General features: G+C 48.3%; 2 protein-coding genes across 2 annotated transcripts in view; both read left to right on the top strand.

Moving 5' to 3' along the window:
• Nucleotides 1–909: 909 nt before the first annotated feature.
• LOC129330284 (late histone H1) lies at nt 910–4,226 on the top strand. Its single transcript, XM_054980319.1, has 4 exons — nt 910–1,116; nt 2,297–2,426; nt 3,271–3,326; nt 3,870–4,226. The coding sequence occupies exons 1-4, from the start codon at nt 910–912 to the stop codon at nt 4,224–4,226; spliced, it is 750 nt and encodes a 249-aa protein (XP_054836294.1).
• A 2,514-nt stretch (nt 4,227–6,740) lies between these two features.
• The window catches only part of MAP1S (microtubule associated protein 1S), a 33,281-nt gene continuing 23,380 nt past the window's right edge, over nt 6,741–16,641 (top strand). The window contains exon 1 of the mRNA XM_054981139.1: nt 6,741–6,861. Within this exon, the coding sequence (XP_054837114.1) occupies nt 6,744–6,861 (118 nt within the window). The 5' untranslated portion in view covers nt 6,741–6,743. The remainder of the gene's footprint in view (nt 6,862–16,641) is intronic.

Below are 16,641 nucleotides of genomic sequence, written 5' to 3'. Positions count from 1 at the left end.
AGGCCAGAGAGATCAGTTCACCTGGAGAAAATGGCTACTTGGAGGGGTGGACTATATGGAATTATGCCATGCCAAGCTCCTTTCCCTTCCCAAACTCCACTTTCTCCAGGTTTCACCCCCTAGATCTCCAGGAATTTCCCAACATGGAGCTGGCAACCCTAGAAGTGGGTTCTTCTGATGCAAAATGGCTGCCATGTGGTACTAGGATCAACTGCAAAATATTGGGAGGTTGCAAGCTGAGCCTTCTCCTATGACAGAGGCAGCTGTATCTGAATGGGTGCGCTCTCAACTTCCAAACACAAAGGTGACATCTCCTGGAATTTTCTGAAGCACTTCCTGGTTCTGGTGAAGTGGAGGAAAGCCAGGACTGGCTGTTTGCTTTGGAGGAAAAGCAAACGGATGCTGTGGTGGTGTAGGTCACTGTAAGAGTTAGGACCTCATTGCAGCAGGGCAAGGTGCTTATTTTAAGGGAGCTGCTTTATTGTGCTGATTTTGAGTAACGTGGGAGGTTTGCAATTTAGGGGGTGATGGGCACTCAAGGAAGGGGGCTTGCTACTGTAGTTGCATGTGGTTGCCTGAAATCTGGTGAATAGCGGTGTTTAGCTCTTGTGATAGCCCAGGGAGCCTGATCTTGTCAGATCTCAGAAGCGAAGCAGGATCAGTATTGGTTAGTAATTGGAGGGGAGACCTCCAAGAAAGATCAGCGTTGCAGAGGCAGGCAATGGCAAACCACCTCTGCCAGTCTCTTGCCATGAAAACCCTGCCAGGGGTTTCCATAAGCCAGCTATGACCTGAGGGCAGGGCTCCATTTCCGACTCTTCTGATGAGGGTGTCCTCTCAGTTTCCAGGAAATCCAGTGTCTGTGCTCCTTACGACAGCTCCAAGCCTCACCATCCACCCACGCTCACCATGGTGCTAGAAGCAGTGAAAGCCCTCAGTCAGCCGAAGGGTGTTTCAGCCGTTGCTATAAAACGTTACATTCTCCAACAATACCCAGATGTCGATCCTGTGAGGCTCAAGTACTATCTTAAGCAGGCCTTGGTGAAAGGGGTAAATCGAGGGTATCTGGTCAGGCCTCCCAAATCTTCCGCACAGGGGGCCTCTGGAAGCTTCAAGGTAAGAGAGTGCCAAAGACGCCCCATTTGGCAAAAGTCAGTGTGGCGTGTTTATGCCAGGGTGAACGCCAGCTCCTGCTACTCTGAACTCCGAAAATGGCTGAGGGGGGCTGTTGCCCAATCTTGAACCAAATATTCCTGGTCCTATTTTGCCCACTTCAGACATTTAGGAAATGTGGCTTGTGAAATTTTGCCCACTTCTACACAGGGACAGGGTCTCTCGTTGCTTATTTATTGATTTACTTTGGTTATAGTTCACCTTTCTTCCTGAGACTCAAAGCAGATTACAGGAGAAACGCCCCAAAACAGCCCCAGTGGAGACAGATAAACAGAGCGAGAGCAAATGCGGAAGCACTCCCATGCTGGATTTCCTCACATTTCCCCTGCCCCAGTCCCCATTTTTACCTGTTCTCCATGCCATTGGCAGCCGTCTAAAATGTTAATTGCCAATTTCTGGGAGAGGGACTTGGCAGCTGGTATGCTGGGGCAGGGGGGAAAAGCACTAATGTGGGCAGGACCAGGAAACATTTGGACTTCTCTGTCCATGCAGCAGCCAACTTGATATGCTGCAATTGTTATAAAAAGATCATAGAAAAGCAGGTTTAGGAAAGATCATGGCAAAACTGGGGGGAAACCACATGGTGCACAAGAGTATCCTAGCACTATGTGCCCTTAGCGCTCAAACGACACCCAACACCCCATGTGGTGGAAGCGACGAGCAATGCAATAGGAATGGTAAAGCACAAAACAGTGTTGGGGATCAGGACTGAAAGGTATCATGTAGGCCCCTCTTCGAGGCTTCGAGCTGGCAGGGCAATCCAGCGGTTTCTTCATGGTAAATGATCACTGTAGAACATTCTGTTTTTCTGCTAGATAGCCGGAGAGAGAGGGAGCATTTGATTCAGTGAAGGTACTTTTCTCTGGCTATTCAGCCAGCACCGGATCCCAATAAGTGGGCCCCACACAAATGAGAATTCAATATCTGGATTCCTTTTGGAGGAGATTCTCAGCAGGGCTGGCTCAGTGACCAGGAAAGGGGGGGGGGGTGCACTGGAGGGCTGCAAAAGGTAGAACAGAGTTGGGTTCTATTCTCCTTCCTCCGAGGCAGCCTGGTGCGTTAAAGGGCAACCACTCTGTTCTTTGGAGAACTCATACCGGAAAAATGCTTCCTATACCTGCAGCTAGGGAAGGAAAAAGCCGGACAGGGAAAAGGCCATGAGAAGAAATTTTCTGATGAGGAAGCTGAGCTGGAGGTGGCAGTCACAAAGCAGCCCAAAGCCAAGTCTCCTAAGCAGAAATCGAAGAGCAAAGGTAAGGAGCTGCTACTGTTGGAAGGGGACTGCTGTAGCTTGAGCTCCAGGGTCCCCCAAATGTCCTTAGAGCAGAGAAATGAGGTTTTTCAAAGCTTATTAGTGAGATGGTAGTAGATGTGGGTAGGATAGCACAGCTGAGTCAAGGAGTAGCCCCCTGGTGCCAAGCTTCTGTCTGTCTCCCTACTGGTCAACTCTCATTATTGACTAACAATGTACATGGTGCTTATCTGTTTCTCTAAGACTGAAAAAGATTTTTCTTTGCCCATAGTCAAACCTGGGGGTGAGTTAGGATGTTACAACAGTGTCAGAGCATATTAAGCCGAAGGACCCCCGCAACATGTGGTGAGCTTGCATCAGCTGCCATGGTTGCTGCAGCCCAGATCTGAGCCAACTGGAGCCTGTGGTACTGTCAGGGCCACTTGGATCAGCTTTTTCCTGGCTGCTCAAAGCCCAAGAGGACTGCAGCACACCAGAAAACTCCTGATAAGTGAAGTCAAAGATCATCCTCTGCTGAAACTGACCACAGGGATGGTTTATTCACTTCTCAGAGCTGTCTTGTATTCCCTCTTCTGGATTGTGCTACTGGCTTTAGTTTTTCTGTTGGAAAAATGCGGCCGGTGGGCTTCCCCGAAAGGGAAATGGCTGCAATGGTAGGGCTTTGCATGCAGAAAGTCCTGGAGTCGGCAGGAGCAAAGGAAGCAGGTGCGGGGGAAGACCTTTCTCTGCACAGGAAAGATTTGCTGTTTGTCTGTCCAGAGCGAGATGGGCCAGTGCTCTGACTTGGGTAGGAGGTTCTTTGGCGTCTTATCTGAAGATCCCCTCGGCTATGTTTTTTCCTGCAGGTGCTGTGCAGGCGAAAAAGACCTCAAGCAAAAAGCCTTCAGAGGTTCTTGATGATGTATGTACAGGGTATTTCTCTACTATGCTTAATTCTCCACGTCTGTATATAGCGGATCCCCCACCCCAGCCATTGAATGAGCTTCACTGGGTTTTTCCAATAATGCCGGATTGTCTTAAATTCAAGCTTGTCACTGTGGAAAGTTGCAGGCAACCCGCCCCCCCCTCTCAAAGATGGCCCCTCCAGTTCTGCATGCTGATCCAGTTAAAGTATCTGCTCCCAAGCCTGCTTCCAAATGGGAGTCCTTGCAAAGAATGACTGGCAGAGGAAAAGACCTAAAGGTTGGGGAGTTGCTAGTTGGGTTGAGGAGCTACCACAGAAAGAGACAGTGCTATGATATACCAGCCTAAAGTGTCTTGGTCTGAGAATGCTTCTGTGTTTCAAAGATCTTATTTCACCTTCACAACCATAAGGGTTACAAGATTACTGCTGTATATGTATTTCTGCAGTATAGCTGCAGATTTAAGCACCTGATAACGTTGGGCATCATTGTCTTGAGAGCTTGCAAATGTTGTTGTAGTGACAGTCAAATTCTTTTTGTAGGGTGGAGCTGCAGCTCCTGCGGCGGAGCCAGTGGCAAAAGCCTCCAAAAAGGAAGCTGCAAAAGCTACCAAGCATCAAGGTGCACCAAAGGCCTCCAAGGTGAAACCAACCAGCAGTCCTAAGAAAGCTGCTCTCAAGACCAAGGCTGAGCTGAAAGGCCTTCCAGAGGCCAAGGTCAAACAGAAGTCATCACGGGATGAAAAAGCCAAAAGGGGCGCTGAGCCCAAGGGGGCCATTGCTAGAAGTAGGGCTGCCAGTGAGACCAAGGCAGCCCGTGCCAAGGGGAAGCCTAGGGCTAAGAAGGGAGCTGCCAGTGGGCAGGAGAAAGAAAAGGCAACTGCTGGGCCTGAGGCCTGATTTGTGGGTGGCTTGAGGGTCAGTAGCAAGCACTCTAAAGAGCCTCCAGTGACAGCCCTGGACAGTATTGCACAAATTGGATCAGTACAAAGTCTCCATGCTAATGTAAGGACTTTGTATCAGCCGGTTGATGGGAGTTCTGTAGGCTCAACCCTAATCATAGCCATGCCGTGTGGGCAGAAACAGCTTTAGCGAGACCTCGTGTTGGCAGTTTCCCCACTCCTTGGTCATTATCAGAATTGGGCCGGTGTGTGTCTGGGATTTCCGACTGCACATCTGATACGAAGTCGTGGTGGGCTTCATCAGCCTGCACAACATTTTTGGGGCGGAGGCAAAACCAGGCTTTCTTAGGATCAGTGGTCAAATCCTCGATTGCAGTTTTAGCTCCGATTTTAAACTTTTGCATTGTTCAATAAAGTTTAATGTTCAGCAAATTATTCCTCGTTGCAGTCTTACTCTTAAGGTACTATGATGGTTGCCAGCCTCCAGTTCGGGCTTGGAGATTTCCTGGAAGAATTACAGATGATTTCCAGACTACAGAGATCAGTTCCCCTGGAGAAAATGGCAACTTTGGAGGGTGGACTCTATGGTGCTACACCTCTATTGGGCGCCCTCCCTTTTTCAGACTCTGCCCTCCTTGGGAATTTCCAACCCAGAGATGGCAATCCTATAGCTTTACCAACCTCCAGGTGGTGGCTGGAGAACTCCTGGAATTACAACTGATCTCCAGACCACAGAGATCAGTTCCTTTGAAGAAAATGGCTGTTTTGGAGGGTGGACTCTATGGTATTATATCTTTCCCTCTCCAGGCTCCACCCCTAAAATCTCCAGGAATTTCCGAACCTGGAGCTGGCAACCCTATAACCCTAGTCACTGAAGAAGGGGGGGAGCGATCTGTATTAAGAAGGCTACAATGCATTAGTATCAGTAAATATGAGTTGAAGCATCTCCTGTGATACAAGCCCCATAATGTGCAATGGTGCTGACTCCCAAGCCAAGTATGCAGTCTCGGACACCAACAGGCCACAGCAGTGCCAGCGACCATGGCCAAATCCACACTTACTGGCATAGTGCTAAACAGTCGGAATGATAGCGTCTTCCTAGCGCGTTTTATGACGTCATCGCACCACGATGCTGCTCTCATGGCACGATGATGTCAGAAAAAGCACCAGGAAGATGCTGTCATTCCAACTGTTTAGCGCTATGCCGGTAAGCGTGGATTCAGCCCATATCTAGCATAAAACAAAGAATTCCAGTGCAATGTAGAAGCATATGTGGGAGATTGCTAGGTCATTCCTGGAGGTTGGCAACCATAGTGGGGTCACACTGTGCTTGGAGGGTTCTCACTTCCATGGGCAATTGTGGAATTGGCATGCCATCTGTCTGCACTATCGGGATGCTGGGGGGGGGGGGGGTGGATGCCTGCTACAGCTATCAGCTGTAGGAAACTTTCCCAGTTTCCTGTTTTTAAAACTGGGTTGGTTTCAGACTCAAAGGTTCTGACCCAAGCTCTGACTCTGAAGTGCCGTTATGGGTCCCCACAAACAAGAAACCACCTTGCTTCTTTCCATCCCCAACTCTTTTGTTCCTGAATTGGAGTTGGAAAGAAAAGTGAACGGGATGGTGCGGGCAATCGGGATTTCTCCAATTTTGGAGGATGTTCTTGGGTAAAGGTGGGGTTCTAAAAGAAAGGGGGTAGACTGCGCCTGCAGACGGAGGTTCTCTTTTGATAGTTCTGGCTAAGTAGGCTTTATGGGGAGGCACCGTATGCTGCTTTGTTTTACGGGTTTAGCGGCTTGCGGTTTTTTGTCTCCGCACGCCCCCAGGCAAGTCATTCTAATCACAAAGGCTTCATCGTCTAAATAAAGCATCTTCTGGGATAAGGAGACAGCGGATTGAATGGGGTGGGGGGGAGAGTAGCGACACAAAACTTAAAAATAATAAACAAAACCGTAAGCACCATTAAAAAAACCGCAGCACTTTCTTCATGGAGCCTCCTCCTCAATGAGTCCCTGTGGAAGTGGAGCTCCATCTCAGCTGGGACTTCGCTTTAAGCCGTTTCTGTTATAGTGGCACACCCGATTTTTAGCTGGCTTAGAGACACGCTCCGGGAAGGGACAGATTCGGGTCCAGTTGGACCTTGAAGTCCAACTACCTTTCCAGCGTATGAGTGTGCGAGAGGCAAAGCTGCAGCTCCCTTTTCGCGCGGAGTTTCTTTAGTCAACTGGGGGAGGCGCTCTGTGCCTGCTCAGAGGCATTTCCTTAATGGGGCATCTCAACCGGTTCATTCTACTCCAACGAGAGCACTCTGCACATGCGCAGCGGCGCCCTACGGTTTTCATTCTCGGCCGTCCGCTGAAGGCGGGAAAACAGCAGCGGCTTGTGGCCACGCCCCCTCCCTCGGATTGGAGGCCACTGACGTCAGAAGGCGTGGTCCGTACGGTGGCGGGCGTGGCTAAGCGGCGCTCGGCGGCGTAGGAGGCGGCGGCGGCTGGTCCCTGTCAGGCGCCCACCAAGATGGCGGCTTCGGTGGGAGGCGCAGGCGGCCCTCCGCGGTTCTCTCTCCTGGTGGTCTTCGGTGCCGGGGGCGGCAGAGCCGGTCTGCGTAGGGCTGTGTTAGGGGCCGTCAGAGCCGGTGAGGGAGGCTGGCCGGAAGTGGCTCTTGGGGGACCGGAAGTGGTTTTTGGGGACCGGAAGTGGGCGGGGCCAGTGGTGGTAGCTGGACGGCTGGTCTGATGGTGTGCTTGTTTATATGAATGTAGTAAATGTGTTCTTTGGGAGGGTGCAGAAAAAGCTCTCTCTGGACCTCCCCCTTGAAGAGTTTGATTGAGGAACTGAGGGGTGGGCTAATAAGAGAAAGTGGGCTGAAATATTGGGGTGATGAGATGAATGGGGGGGATAGGCGAATCCTAGAGAACATCACATGTCAATCTTTGTTGGAAGGGAATTGGGGGGCTTAATGGAGATGTTGGTGACCTAATATAATGCTAATTAGGAGGTGATTTGTGAATGTTATTGGGGGAGCTGGTAAATAAAAGAGGTCAGGAGGGTCTGATCTAGCAGCAGCCTAAGTCAAGGAAGAGATGAATGGGGGATATGATGGAGGGAGGGTCCATTTCCTTCTCTCTTCAGAGTGTGTAGGGGGGATGCTGGCTGAAAAATATAAGGGCATCAAGGAAGAATGGGAGGGAGGGGGGATTCATGTGAATGGATGGGGTAGGACTTGCTGGGGAGGCCAGTTGGAGGAGTAAAGGGTGGGATTATGTGATGTGTGCTGAGGGAGGGGGTGGAAAAACTTGGAAGGCAAAAAGCAGAACTGGAGGAACTCTGCGGTAAAGAGTTCTTTAAAAAAAATTAAAATAACAAAATATATCTATTCCCTTTAATTTCTGCCTGATAAAAATTCTTAGAAATAAGTTTGTGGTCGTTTAAATACGCAGTTTTAGGTGGATAGCAGTGTTGGTCTGTAGTAGAACAGCAGGATTTGAGTCCAGTGGCACCTTAGAGACCAAGTTTTTCAGAGTGTAAGTTTTTGAGAGTCAGAGCTCCCTTCTTCAGACATCAGACTCATATCTCAAATCCTGTGTGATTCAAATTCTGTGCGTACACACACGCCTGCAGTGTCAAATTCACAGATTGGTGGTGATTTCTAAATTTGTATTTCATTATTTACTTTGCCTGTTGGTGTTGCCTCTACAACTTCTTGCTTACAGTGGAGCTCCCTATTTTAAAATAACTATGCAGTTTAATGATAGGATATAGAAGGATAGGAAATACCCTCCCCCACACAGATCATCCAGGTGATATTAAATTTTAAATACAAATGGCCTCTGGATGGATTTGGGTCTAACTTTTTATGCAGCATCTCAACCATAAAATGTCTAGAGGCAAATGCGCTAATAGGGCTTCACAAACATAGTCAGGGATCTGATGGGAATGTTTGGGAAAGAAGAGGAGCTTCATGAGCAAACGGACTGTTGGTTGGGTTAATGTGTGCTGCTTTGATGGAAAAATTAAAATGGGTGTCTCGGGAGGGTGGAAGAGAAAACCATGGAAAAAGGAGTGGGTTGGAAAATGGGAGACAGGCTCTTAAAAACAAACTGGAAAATCAAATTCTGGAAAAAGGAAAAAGGGAGATCAGTTCTTAAAATCAAGTCTACTATCAACCCCTTCGGTTCTGGATCTTGGAGGTCTCAATACGTTCTGCTGTGAATCCTAGCTTGCCAGAACACATCGTTTCATGACTTCCTAATTCTAGTATTTATGGCTTCCTAATTCTAGTATTTATGTCCAGGCACCTCATTGGAGAAACTGGTGGGTTCACACCATCAGTTTGTTGGTGAAGAGAGCATGAGGTACTTTGAATGGCTGGTTTTCTTTCTGTAAATTCCTTCTGCTTTCAGATTAGGTTGCAGGCTTCCGACTTTGTCTCAGTGAGAAAGGTTCCTTGTGGGCCTTTCTCTGTTAGGCTTGCTTTGTATGATAGGGGCTAGTACCTCTTCCTTCTCTTTGCCCAGTTTTGAGGGTGGGACAAGGTACTATATGGAATAAGATGCAGCGGAGGGAGTGTTTGTGTTCGCCTGCAGAAGGGTTTTTTTTGGCCTGGGAAGCTTAAGGCAGGAAAAAGAATGGAGGCATGAGAATGAAATGGGCATCACTGGGAGAAGGTTAACAGAGCTGTTTCCTTCCTCGTTTCTGTGTGAATCTTTTTTCTGGGTTGGAATTCTGGTTTCTCATAACATCACCTTAAATTTCTCAGGACAGTCTCTGTGTTCTGTTTGTTCCTTTGGCATCTGACTTTGTTCTCCGACCTCTGCTAAGCTCTCCTTTGCACGTACCCTACCCTCTGAGGTGGAAGGCTGTGAATTTTGACTTGCTTTCTTGCAGAAGCTATATTAATGATGCTCAGAAACTGTAGGAAAGCCGTTGTTGCTTTTAACTGCTGGCGCTGTAATTTTTTAAAAAAATCCTATGTGCACTGCAAAACCATAAAAGGTGGGGATATAGGAAGGGATGAATTTTGGGGGTGGGAGACTAGAAAGCAGACTTAGCAGGTGGGGTGATGAAACTAAAAGCTTCAGGGCACTCTAAGAAATTGTGCTGAGTGAAAGCTGGCCTTACTGTTTTGTGGATCTAATGTAAAAATGTGACTCTGGTTTCCAAGGCTGAAAAATTCAAGTACTTCCCCATGCAACTGCTTCGGTACTGTATATGATAAGAATATTGTTTGCAAGAGCCGTAAGTGGCTTTTCCTCTTTGGCTGCTGGGTTAGTGCCCGCAGCTCTTGTGCCCAGACTCATCTTTACCATGTTGAGATGATATTCTAGAGCAGGGCAGCTTCTTTGAAGCCCTCCCTTCTGGGGCTGTGGGGTCAAGGGGCATGTTTTCACACTGGGGTGAGTCAAGTTTTTTGTGGTTGGTTTTGTGCTGCTTTGCTCTGCACAAAGGAGCCCATTTTTCTCCAGGCCCTCTTGCCAGAGACGGTGGGGAGAGGGCTCCAGTTGGCGATCGCAGCTCATCCAGATGAACAGATGGGAGGTGTTCGAGGCAAGACAATCTGAGGCGTTCTCTTCTTTGGGTTTCATTGTTCTCAGAAAGCAAATTGATTTAATAGCTCCTTCTCCAAGAGGCCGGGAAATAACTTTCCCGTAGCTGGAGGGCCTCTTTTCCTTGCGCGTGGCTGAGTCACTTCTGCAAGGTGCAAGCATGCTGGCAGCCAGTGGCGCACCTGTTGCAGAGCGTGTCTTTTGGCAGCTCCATTAGCAGAAGTGGCTTGTAGCAGCTTGTATTAGGGTGGCTTAAGGGTTTGTGGGATCTTCTCCGTCAGTTGTGCCTCTCAGGATGCCAAGATCTGGGTGATTCATCTTTTTTTTTTTTTTAGGTTCTGCTGCATGCTTAGGGTTTTCTGACAACTTTTTAATGCTGAATTTTAATTAAATGTTTTTTTTTCAAAATAAATCTTCAGTTGGAAGAATCTTGCCTTTTTGGCAGCTCCCTAGATGGCCGGAGGCAAGTGCCCCCTCCTCCATATGGATAAATAAAAGCTCTCTAGAAATATGAAATATTATTATCTGTTTATTCCATATCCACATGGAGGCTGAAAAGAAGGTGGACTTGTTTTGGCAAGGGTTAGGGCAAAGGAAGAAAGAGCCTGGGGAGGGGACACCCAGGTGTGCATTAAGTAGGGGCACAGCAGTGACACTGTGGGGTAGCACAGAAGCGGTACTGAGGAATGGGAGGCCGTGCTTGGCCTCGTTGTGTCTGCACACTCTCTCTTGACTTTCCGTAATTGCTTTCAAGCTGTCCTCTGTAGCCATGAGTGCTGAGGACTTTAAAAATAAAAAGAAAGTCAAAACAACAACAGCAACATTTGATTTATATACCACCCTTCAGGACAACTTAATTCCCACTCAGAGCTGGTTACAAAGTATGCCATTATTATCCCCACAACAAAACACCCTGTGAGGTTGGTGGGGCTGAGAGAGCGCCTAGAAGCTGTGACTGACCCAAGGTCAGCCAGCTGGCTTCAAGTGGAGGAGTAGGGAATCAAACCCGGTTCTCCAGATTAAGAGTCCCGTGCTCTTAACCACTACACCAAACTGGCTCTCATTGCAGCCATGTGAAGTGGTTGTGGATATGTCCCACAGGCCCAACTTTGCCCTCATCAGTCCTCTTGCTGCTGTGCTGGTCCTGGCTAGGATTTTTTTGACCTTCTGGGCCAGTTCAAACAAGTCCACGTTACTATCTGAAGCAGAGTTCCAGCCTTCCCCATTGATTTCAGTGGACTTGAAAAGGTGTAACTGTGATACAGTCAGTCCCTGTATGTACCCTGGAGAGTATTCAGATCAGCAGGTAAACACCTACTGGTGGTCCCTGGCCCCAGGGAGGCTTGACTGGCCTTGACCAGAGCCAGGTCTTTTTTGGTCCTGATCTCAACCTGGTGGAACTCTCTGTTGGAGGATAGCTGGACCTGCCAAGACCTTTTTTCGGCGGGCTTGTAAGACGGAGATGTTCCGCCAGGCATATGGTTGAGGCCAGTCCTATATCCATCAAATAATCCTCCCTACTGGTCTCCTGTCTGGGGGTGGGTGGGGCTATATAGCCATCTGCCCCCCACATGTGAAGTTACAGTATGACTATACCAACTTGCACACACACCCCTTTCCTGTGTATGGTTGGTAGGGAAGAATGAAATGGGCTCTCACCTTGGCATCTGGAACATATGTTTGTTGATAATTCTAATTTTATTGTGTTTGAAATGTTTTTTATTCTCTGCATTTATGTCTATTGCTGTAACCTGCCCTGAGCCCGCTTGCGGGGAGGGTGGGCTAGAAATCAAATAACACGAAATAATATTACAAACAGGATTCCATTCATGCAAAGTGAGCAGTTGGCTGTCAGAATCCATCTCCCCAAGTAGCAGCAGCTTTTTGTTATCAGTGATTGCCCTTAGTTCCCTTGTGATGAATTGGGGGCCAGGCAGTTGCGAAGCTGTCAGGCGCTCCTTGTTGGCTTGCTCTTCCTTTTTTTTTAATATTTTATTTTCATTTTAACAGTTTAACAACAACATCAACAAAACAATAACCCACTTGTGCCAACTAGACACTGCTGTTAATGTCATACACCGTTTTAACAGGAAGATAGATGTAAATAATTTTACAAAAATACTGACATCAATAACAAACAAAAGGCCCGGATTTACACTTATAGTGCATCAAAGAGTCACAAGAATATTGCATGCTGCAGCATCCGGTAATTGTGAGTGGCCAAGAACAACCATGTATTCTAGAAATGGGAGCCGTGTACATATGAGGTTAGACTGGAATTGCGAATTGTCATATGAATGGAGTTGATCAGCAATCTTTTCCATAACAAAAAAAAAATCCCAGATTTTTTTTGTACCCAGTTGATAAAAGGGGGAAGGGAGACTTTGTTCCAAGAGTGAGCTTGCTCTTCCGGATGGCACTCAGGTTTCAGCTTGGAGCTGAGCTGTGGGTTCTTTCTGGCTGCCTTGACTCAGGGCTGAGTCAAATGGGTTTCCTGGAAGGGTGAAGCGTTGCTGACCAATGAGATGGCCCTGGGAGCTGCTGGAAGCTGCACTCGGTGGCTGTGTCAGGATGTGTCATGGAAGTTGTGTCTGGACAGGTCTCCTGGGCCTCTCCTTTTGGAAGGGCAGGAAGGCCAGGTGGTGGCACGTGGGTGCGTAGGATCCCTGAGCCAAGGGTAGGGCTCTGCTTTAGGCCTGCACCCTCTTCCCCTTTCTCCTGACAAAACCAAGGGGGACTTGCCAGGTTATCGGTCAGGCAGGATTTGTAAAGCTTTGTGGAACTGCGGAGTCCGGTTATTTAGAAATGTGACTTTTGCGGACATGAGCTCCTAAGCACTGCCTGGCATGTTTTCTGGCAGTGATCTCCCGTGCTTGAGTGAAAACTCTGGGCTACAACTGTTCAAAGTGCTTCACATGTATGATATCATCCTAACAGCAGCCCTGTAAACTAGGCCCAAGGATATTATCCCCCCATATGGGGGTGGGGTGAGGTTGAGTGACCGTAGCTGCGGCCAGCAAGTTAAGCAACAATTGGTCTCCGAACCTCCTGCTTCACAGCTTTTTCTCTTGTCTCTGGAGCTTGTCTTTCTTTGTTCCTTTGGGTTCACACCCCTATGAGGGAAGCTGTATTGAAGGGTGGGTTTGAGGGAGGCTTGGTATAGCCTTGCAACAAAAGGAGGCAAATGTATCGTTCAACTTAATTTTTTTTTAAAAGCTTCTAGTCCTCAGGGCTGCAGAAAAGGGTCTGTCTGTGTTCCTGTGGTGGTGGTTTGCTGTTAGTTTACTGAGATGTTAAATGTAGTGGTTAAACTGTTGCATTAGGCCTGGGGAGACGCGGGTTCATATTCTCACTGTGCCACGAAGCTCCCTAGGCAACCTTGGTCCAGTTACATAGCCTAGCCTACCTTACAGGATGGTTTGTGAGGATAAAAGGGGGAGGAGGATCCAGATACTTTCCAAGGTGGGATAAAAATATAACTACTTAATTTGGCGGGGGGGGGGGCATAATTCAGGTTAAACTGAATTGATGATTCGGCTTTTGAGTACTGAGCTTCGACGTGAAATCAGCTCTTTTATTTTGGCTTCTTACTCCTGCGATTCCTGGCTTTGAAGAGCCCTGTGGCAATGGCCTCATTCCCCGTCTGCTAAGATGCTTCCTTGTTAAGCGGCACTTCCTCTGCACACCAAACAGGAAGCAGCTGCAATGGGCCTCTCATTCCAGCCCCCCCCCCCCAAGCCAAGGGTCTAGGAGTTAGGCTAGGGCAATTAAGATCTTATCATGTGAGTGTCTTGGGACTCCTGCAGTTGCAAACTCGAGAGTACAGCCAGCCCCCTTCACCTCCCAATCAGAGCGGCTCTTTCTGTCAGGTTTGAAATCTTATGCTTGATACTCAGCTAGCATATTCACAGAATTTGGGGCTTTTGTGTTTGTGGTGGCCGTTGTATTTATTTTATTTATTTTATTTATTTTCAGTTTATATTCCGCCCTCCCCACATTTCCAGCGAGCTCAGAGCGGATCACAGAAACATATAGTTAAAATATGTAAAACGGTTATTACAAATTAGAGACCATAAAAACATAAAAAATTATCACACAATTTAAAATGCATATATACATAAAAATAGCAGCACAACTAACCAGCCTAAATCATCCCCAGAGACTCTTCGTAGTAGAAAATGATTTGAATGGGGAGTATTTGTGGTGGGGAGGGCCCAATCCGCCATCGACCGGCCAGGGGTGCTCCGCCTAGCACTGCTCATATGCCTGGCAGAACAGCTCCATCTTGCAGACCCGGTGAAAGGATAGCAAGTCTTGCTGGGCCTTGGTCTCATCAGACAGAGCGTTCCACTGGGCTGGGGCCAGAACTGAAAAGGCCCTGGCACTGGTTGATGGCAGGTGGGCCTCCCTGGGGCCAGGGACCTTTAGCAGATGTTTCTCACTGGAATGAATAGTCCTCTGGGGTTCGTATGGGGAGAGGCGGTCCTGCAGATACGCAGGTCCCAGTCTGCATAGGGCTTTATAGGTTAATACCAAGACCTTGAACCTGATTCGGTACTCCACCGGTAGCTAGTGCAGCTGACACAGTGTCGGCGTTATGTGCTCACGCATTGGCAGTCCTGTGATAACATGTGCCGCCGCATTCTGCACCAGCTGTAACTGCCGGATCAGGTTCAGGGGAAGCCCTGCATAGAGCGCGTTACAGTAGTCTAACCTAGAGGTGACAGTTGCCTGGACCACTGTGGATAAGTTGCGGGACGAAAGATAAGGGGCAAGCTGCCTGGCCTGTTGAAGATAGAAAAACGAGGACCTGGCAACTGCAGTGATCTGGGCCTCCATTGTCAAGGAGGGATCCAAGATCACCCCCAGGCTCCTGTCTCTCAGAGCCAGTGTAAGGGCCGCCCCATCAAGTGCAGGGAGCCGGGGTCCCGAATCTACGTTTCCATGACTCAAGTACAAGATCTCTGTCTTCGCAGGGTTTAACTTCAGCCAACTTTGTCTCAACCATCCAGCCACAGCATCAAAAGCATGCTCCAGGACATCTGGGGCAGATCAAGGCTGTCCGTCTATCAACAGATATAGCTGGGTGCCATCCGCATATTGGTGGCACCCAAGCCCGAAACGCCGCACCAGCTGGGCGAGGGGGCGCATATAGATGTTGAACAGTAATGGGGAGAGTATCGCCCTCTGCGGCACACCACATGCTCGTGGCCGACGGGACGATAACTTATCCCCTAGTGCCACCCTCTGTCCTTGACACTGAAGAAAAGAGGCAAGCCACTGGAGTGCTGTCCCCTGAATTCCCACATCGGTGAGGCTGTGGGTCAAAAGATCTATGTAGTGCATAGGTTTGATTTTTTTCCCCTCAGCCATATATTTGCATTAAAGATCTATGACTTCTTGACTCCAGCTTTGGCTTGCAGGATTCCAGGAGTTTCGGCCAAGCTCGTGGGCTTCCATATAATCAGAAGTCACAGCAAGCAGACAAGAACTTAACTGCAAAAGAGGAGTGATTCTAGCCTGTCTTGCTAAAAGCAATCTTCTTATACTTCTGAAATGTCTTAAACGGCTAGTTGAGAAAGAGACGCATCTTCCAGGAAACCACTTGACTTAGAAGCTGCTAACCGAATTGATGAGGCTGGTTAGGAAAGATGCTTCTCCCAAATGCGGTCGACTATTTGGTCATTAAGGGATGTGTGCGTTTCTTGCTTAAGAGAGTGCTTGCTAACGATGACCTTGATGTTTTGTTTCCTGTGAACTCATGCCTGTGATCTGAATAGTCACCTAAAAATCAACCGGAATCTAAGACGGTTTCATGCATTAAAGAAAGGTGTAGGGGTGTTTTTTTCCTTTTCCTTCCATGCAGCCCTCTGCATAAAGCTGACTAAGTGTTCTGTCCCACCTAAAGCCCCTGCCTGTCACACGGAAGCAATCTCTCGGCTGCATCAGAAAGCCTGAAGGACTTGAGAGCCGAAATGAAAATAGCTCGGTTTTAAAAACAGGGATAATCAACCAATGTTGGAAACACGGATCCGATCCCTAAGTGCTTAACACGTTTTCCCAGCCTCACTGGACTGTATAGGAGGTTTCCGTTTCTCGTGCAGAAGTTGTAGTCATCCACCTTGATGTATTGCAAGTAGAAACGGAGGCTGGCAGCGAATATTCTAGCAAAACCTGACATGGAGGCATTTACCTCCATAACATAAGGAGACCCTGCTGGATCAGGCAGTTGATCCATCTGTTCTAGCATAAGGTGTCACACGGTGGTCAACACAGTGGCCGAGGCCCTCCCCTAATGCTGCTTCCTTGCACTGGTATTCAGAGGTTCGCTGCCTCTGGATATGGCGGTTCCCTTACATCACCGTCCATTGATGGACCTTTCCTCCATGGATCTGTCTAGCCTCTTGTTAAAGCCACCTATGCCTGTGGCCATCACTTGTTCATTGGAACAGATGAAAACTACCTTCTGTCAAGTTGGCCTTTTGCTCTGTCTAGCCCTGACCGGGATAGCCCAGGTGAGCCTGATCTTGTCAGATCTCAGAAGCTAAGCAGGATCGGCCTTGGTTAGAAATTGGATGGGAGACCTCCAATGAAGACAAGGGTTGCAGAGGCGGGCAATGGCAAACCACCTCTGATAGTCTCTTGCCATGAAAACCCCGCCGGGGTTGCCATAAGTCAGCTATGACTTGAGGGCACCGCATGCACACACAGAGCTCAGTATTATCTACTTATTTGTGGTTCTTTAGCTAGAAGGACCTTTTAAAACATCTGCTACCTGAAATCCTTTTAACTGGAGACCCAAGCAATGGAAACCAGAATTTTTCCATGAGATGCTTGCCAGTCACTGAGCAACGGCCGTCTGCCTAAAT

Source organism: Eublepharis macularius, chromosome 5 (assembly GCF_028583425.1).
Source record: "Eublepharis macularius isolate TG4126 chromosome 5, MPM_Emac_v1.0, whole genome shotgun sequence".
NCBI classification, from domain to species: domain Eukaryota; kingdom Metazoa; phylum Chordata; class Lepidosauria; order Squamata; family Eublepharidae; genus Eublepharis; species Eublepharis macularius.
This window is presented reverse-complemented; position numbering and strand designations above follow the sequence as displayed.

What these genes read in the sequence shown, in the direction of transcription:
- LOC129330284 (XM_054980319.1), top strand. Translation starts at nt 910, where the DNA reads ATGGTGCTAGAAGCAGTGAAAGCCCTCAGTCAGCCGAAGGGTGTTTCA. An exon ending in GGGCCTCTGGAAGCTTCAAG is followed by an intron (nt 1,117 to 2,296) that starts GTAAGAGAGTGC and finishes CTATACCTGCAG; the next exon opens with CTAGGGAAGGAAAAAGCCGG. An exon ending in GCAGAAATCGAAGAGCAAAG is followed by an intron (nt 2,427 to 3,270) that starts GTAAGGAGCTGC and finishes TTTTTCCTGCAG; the next exon opens with GTGCTGTGCAGGCGAAAAAG.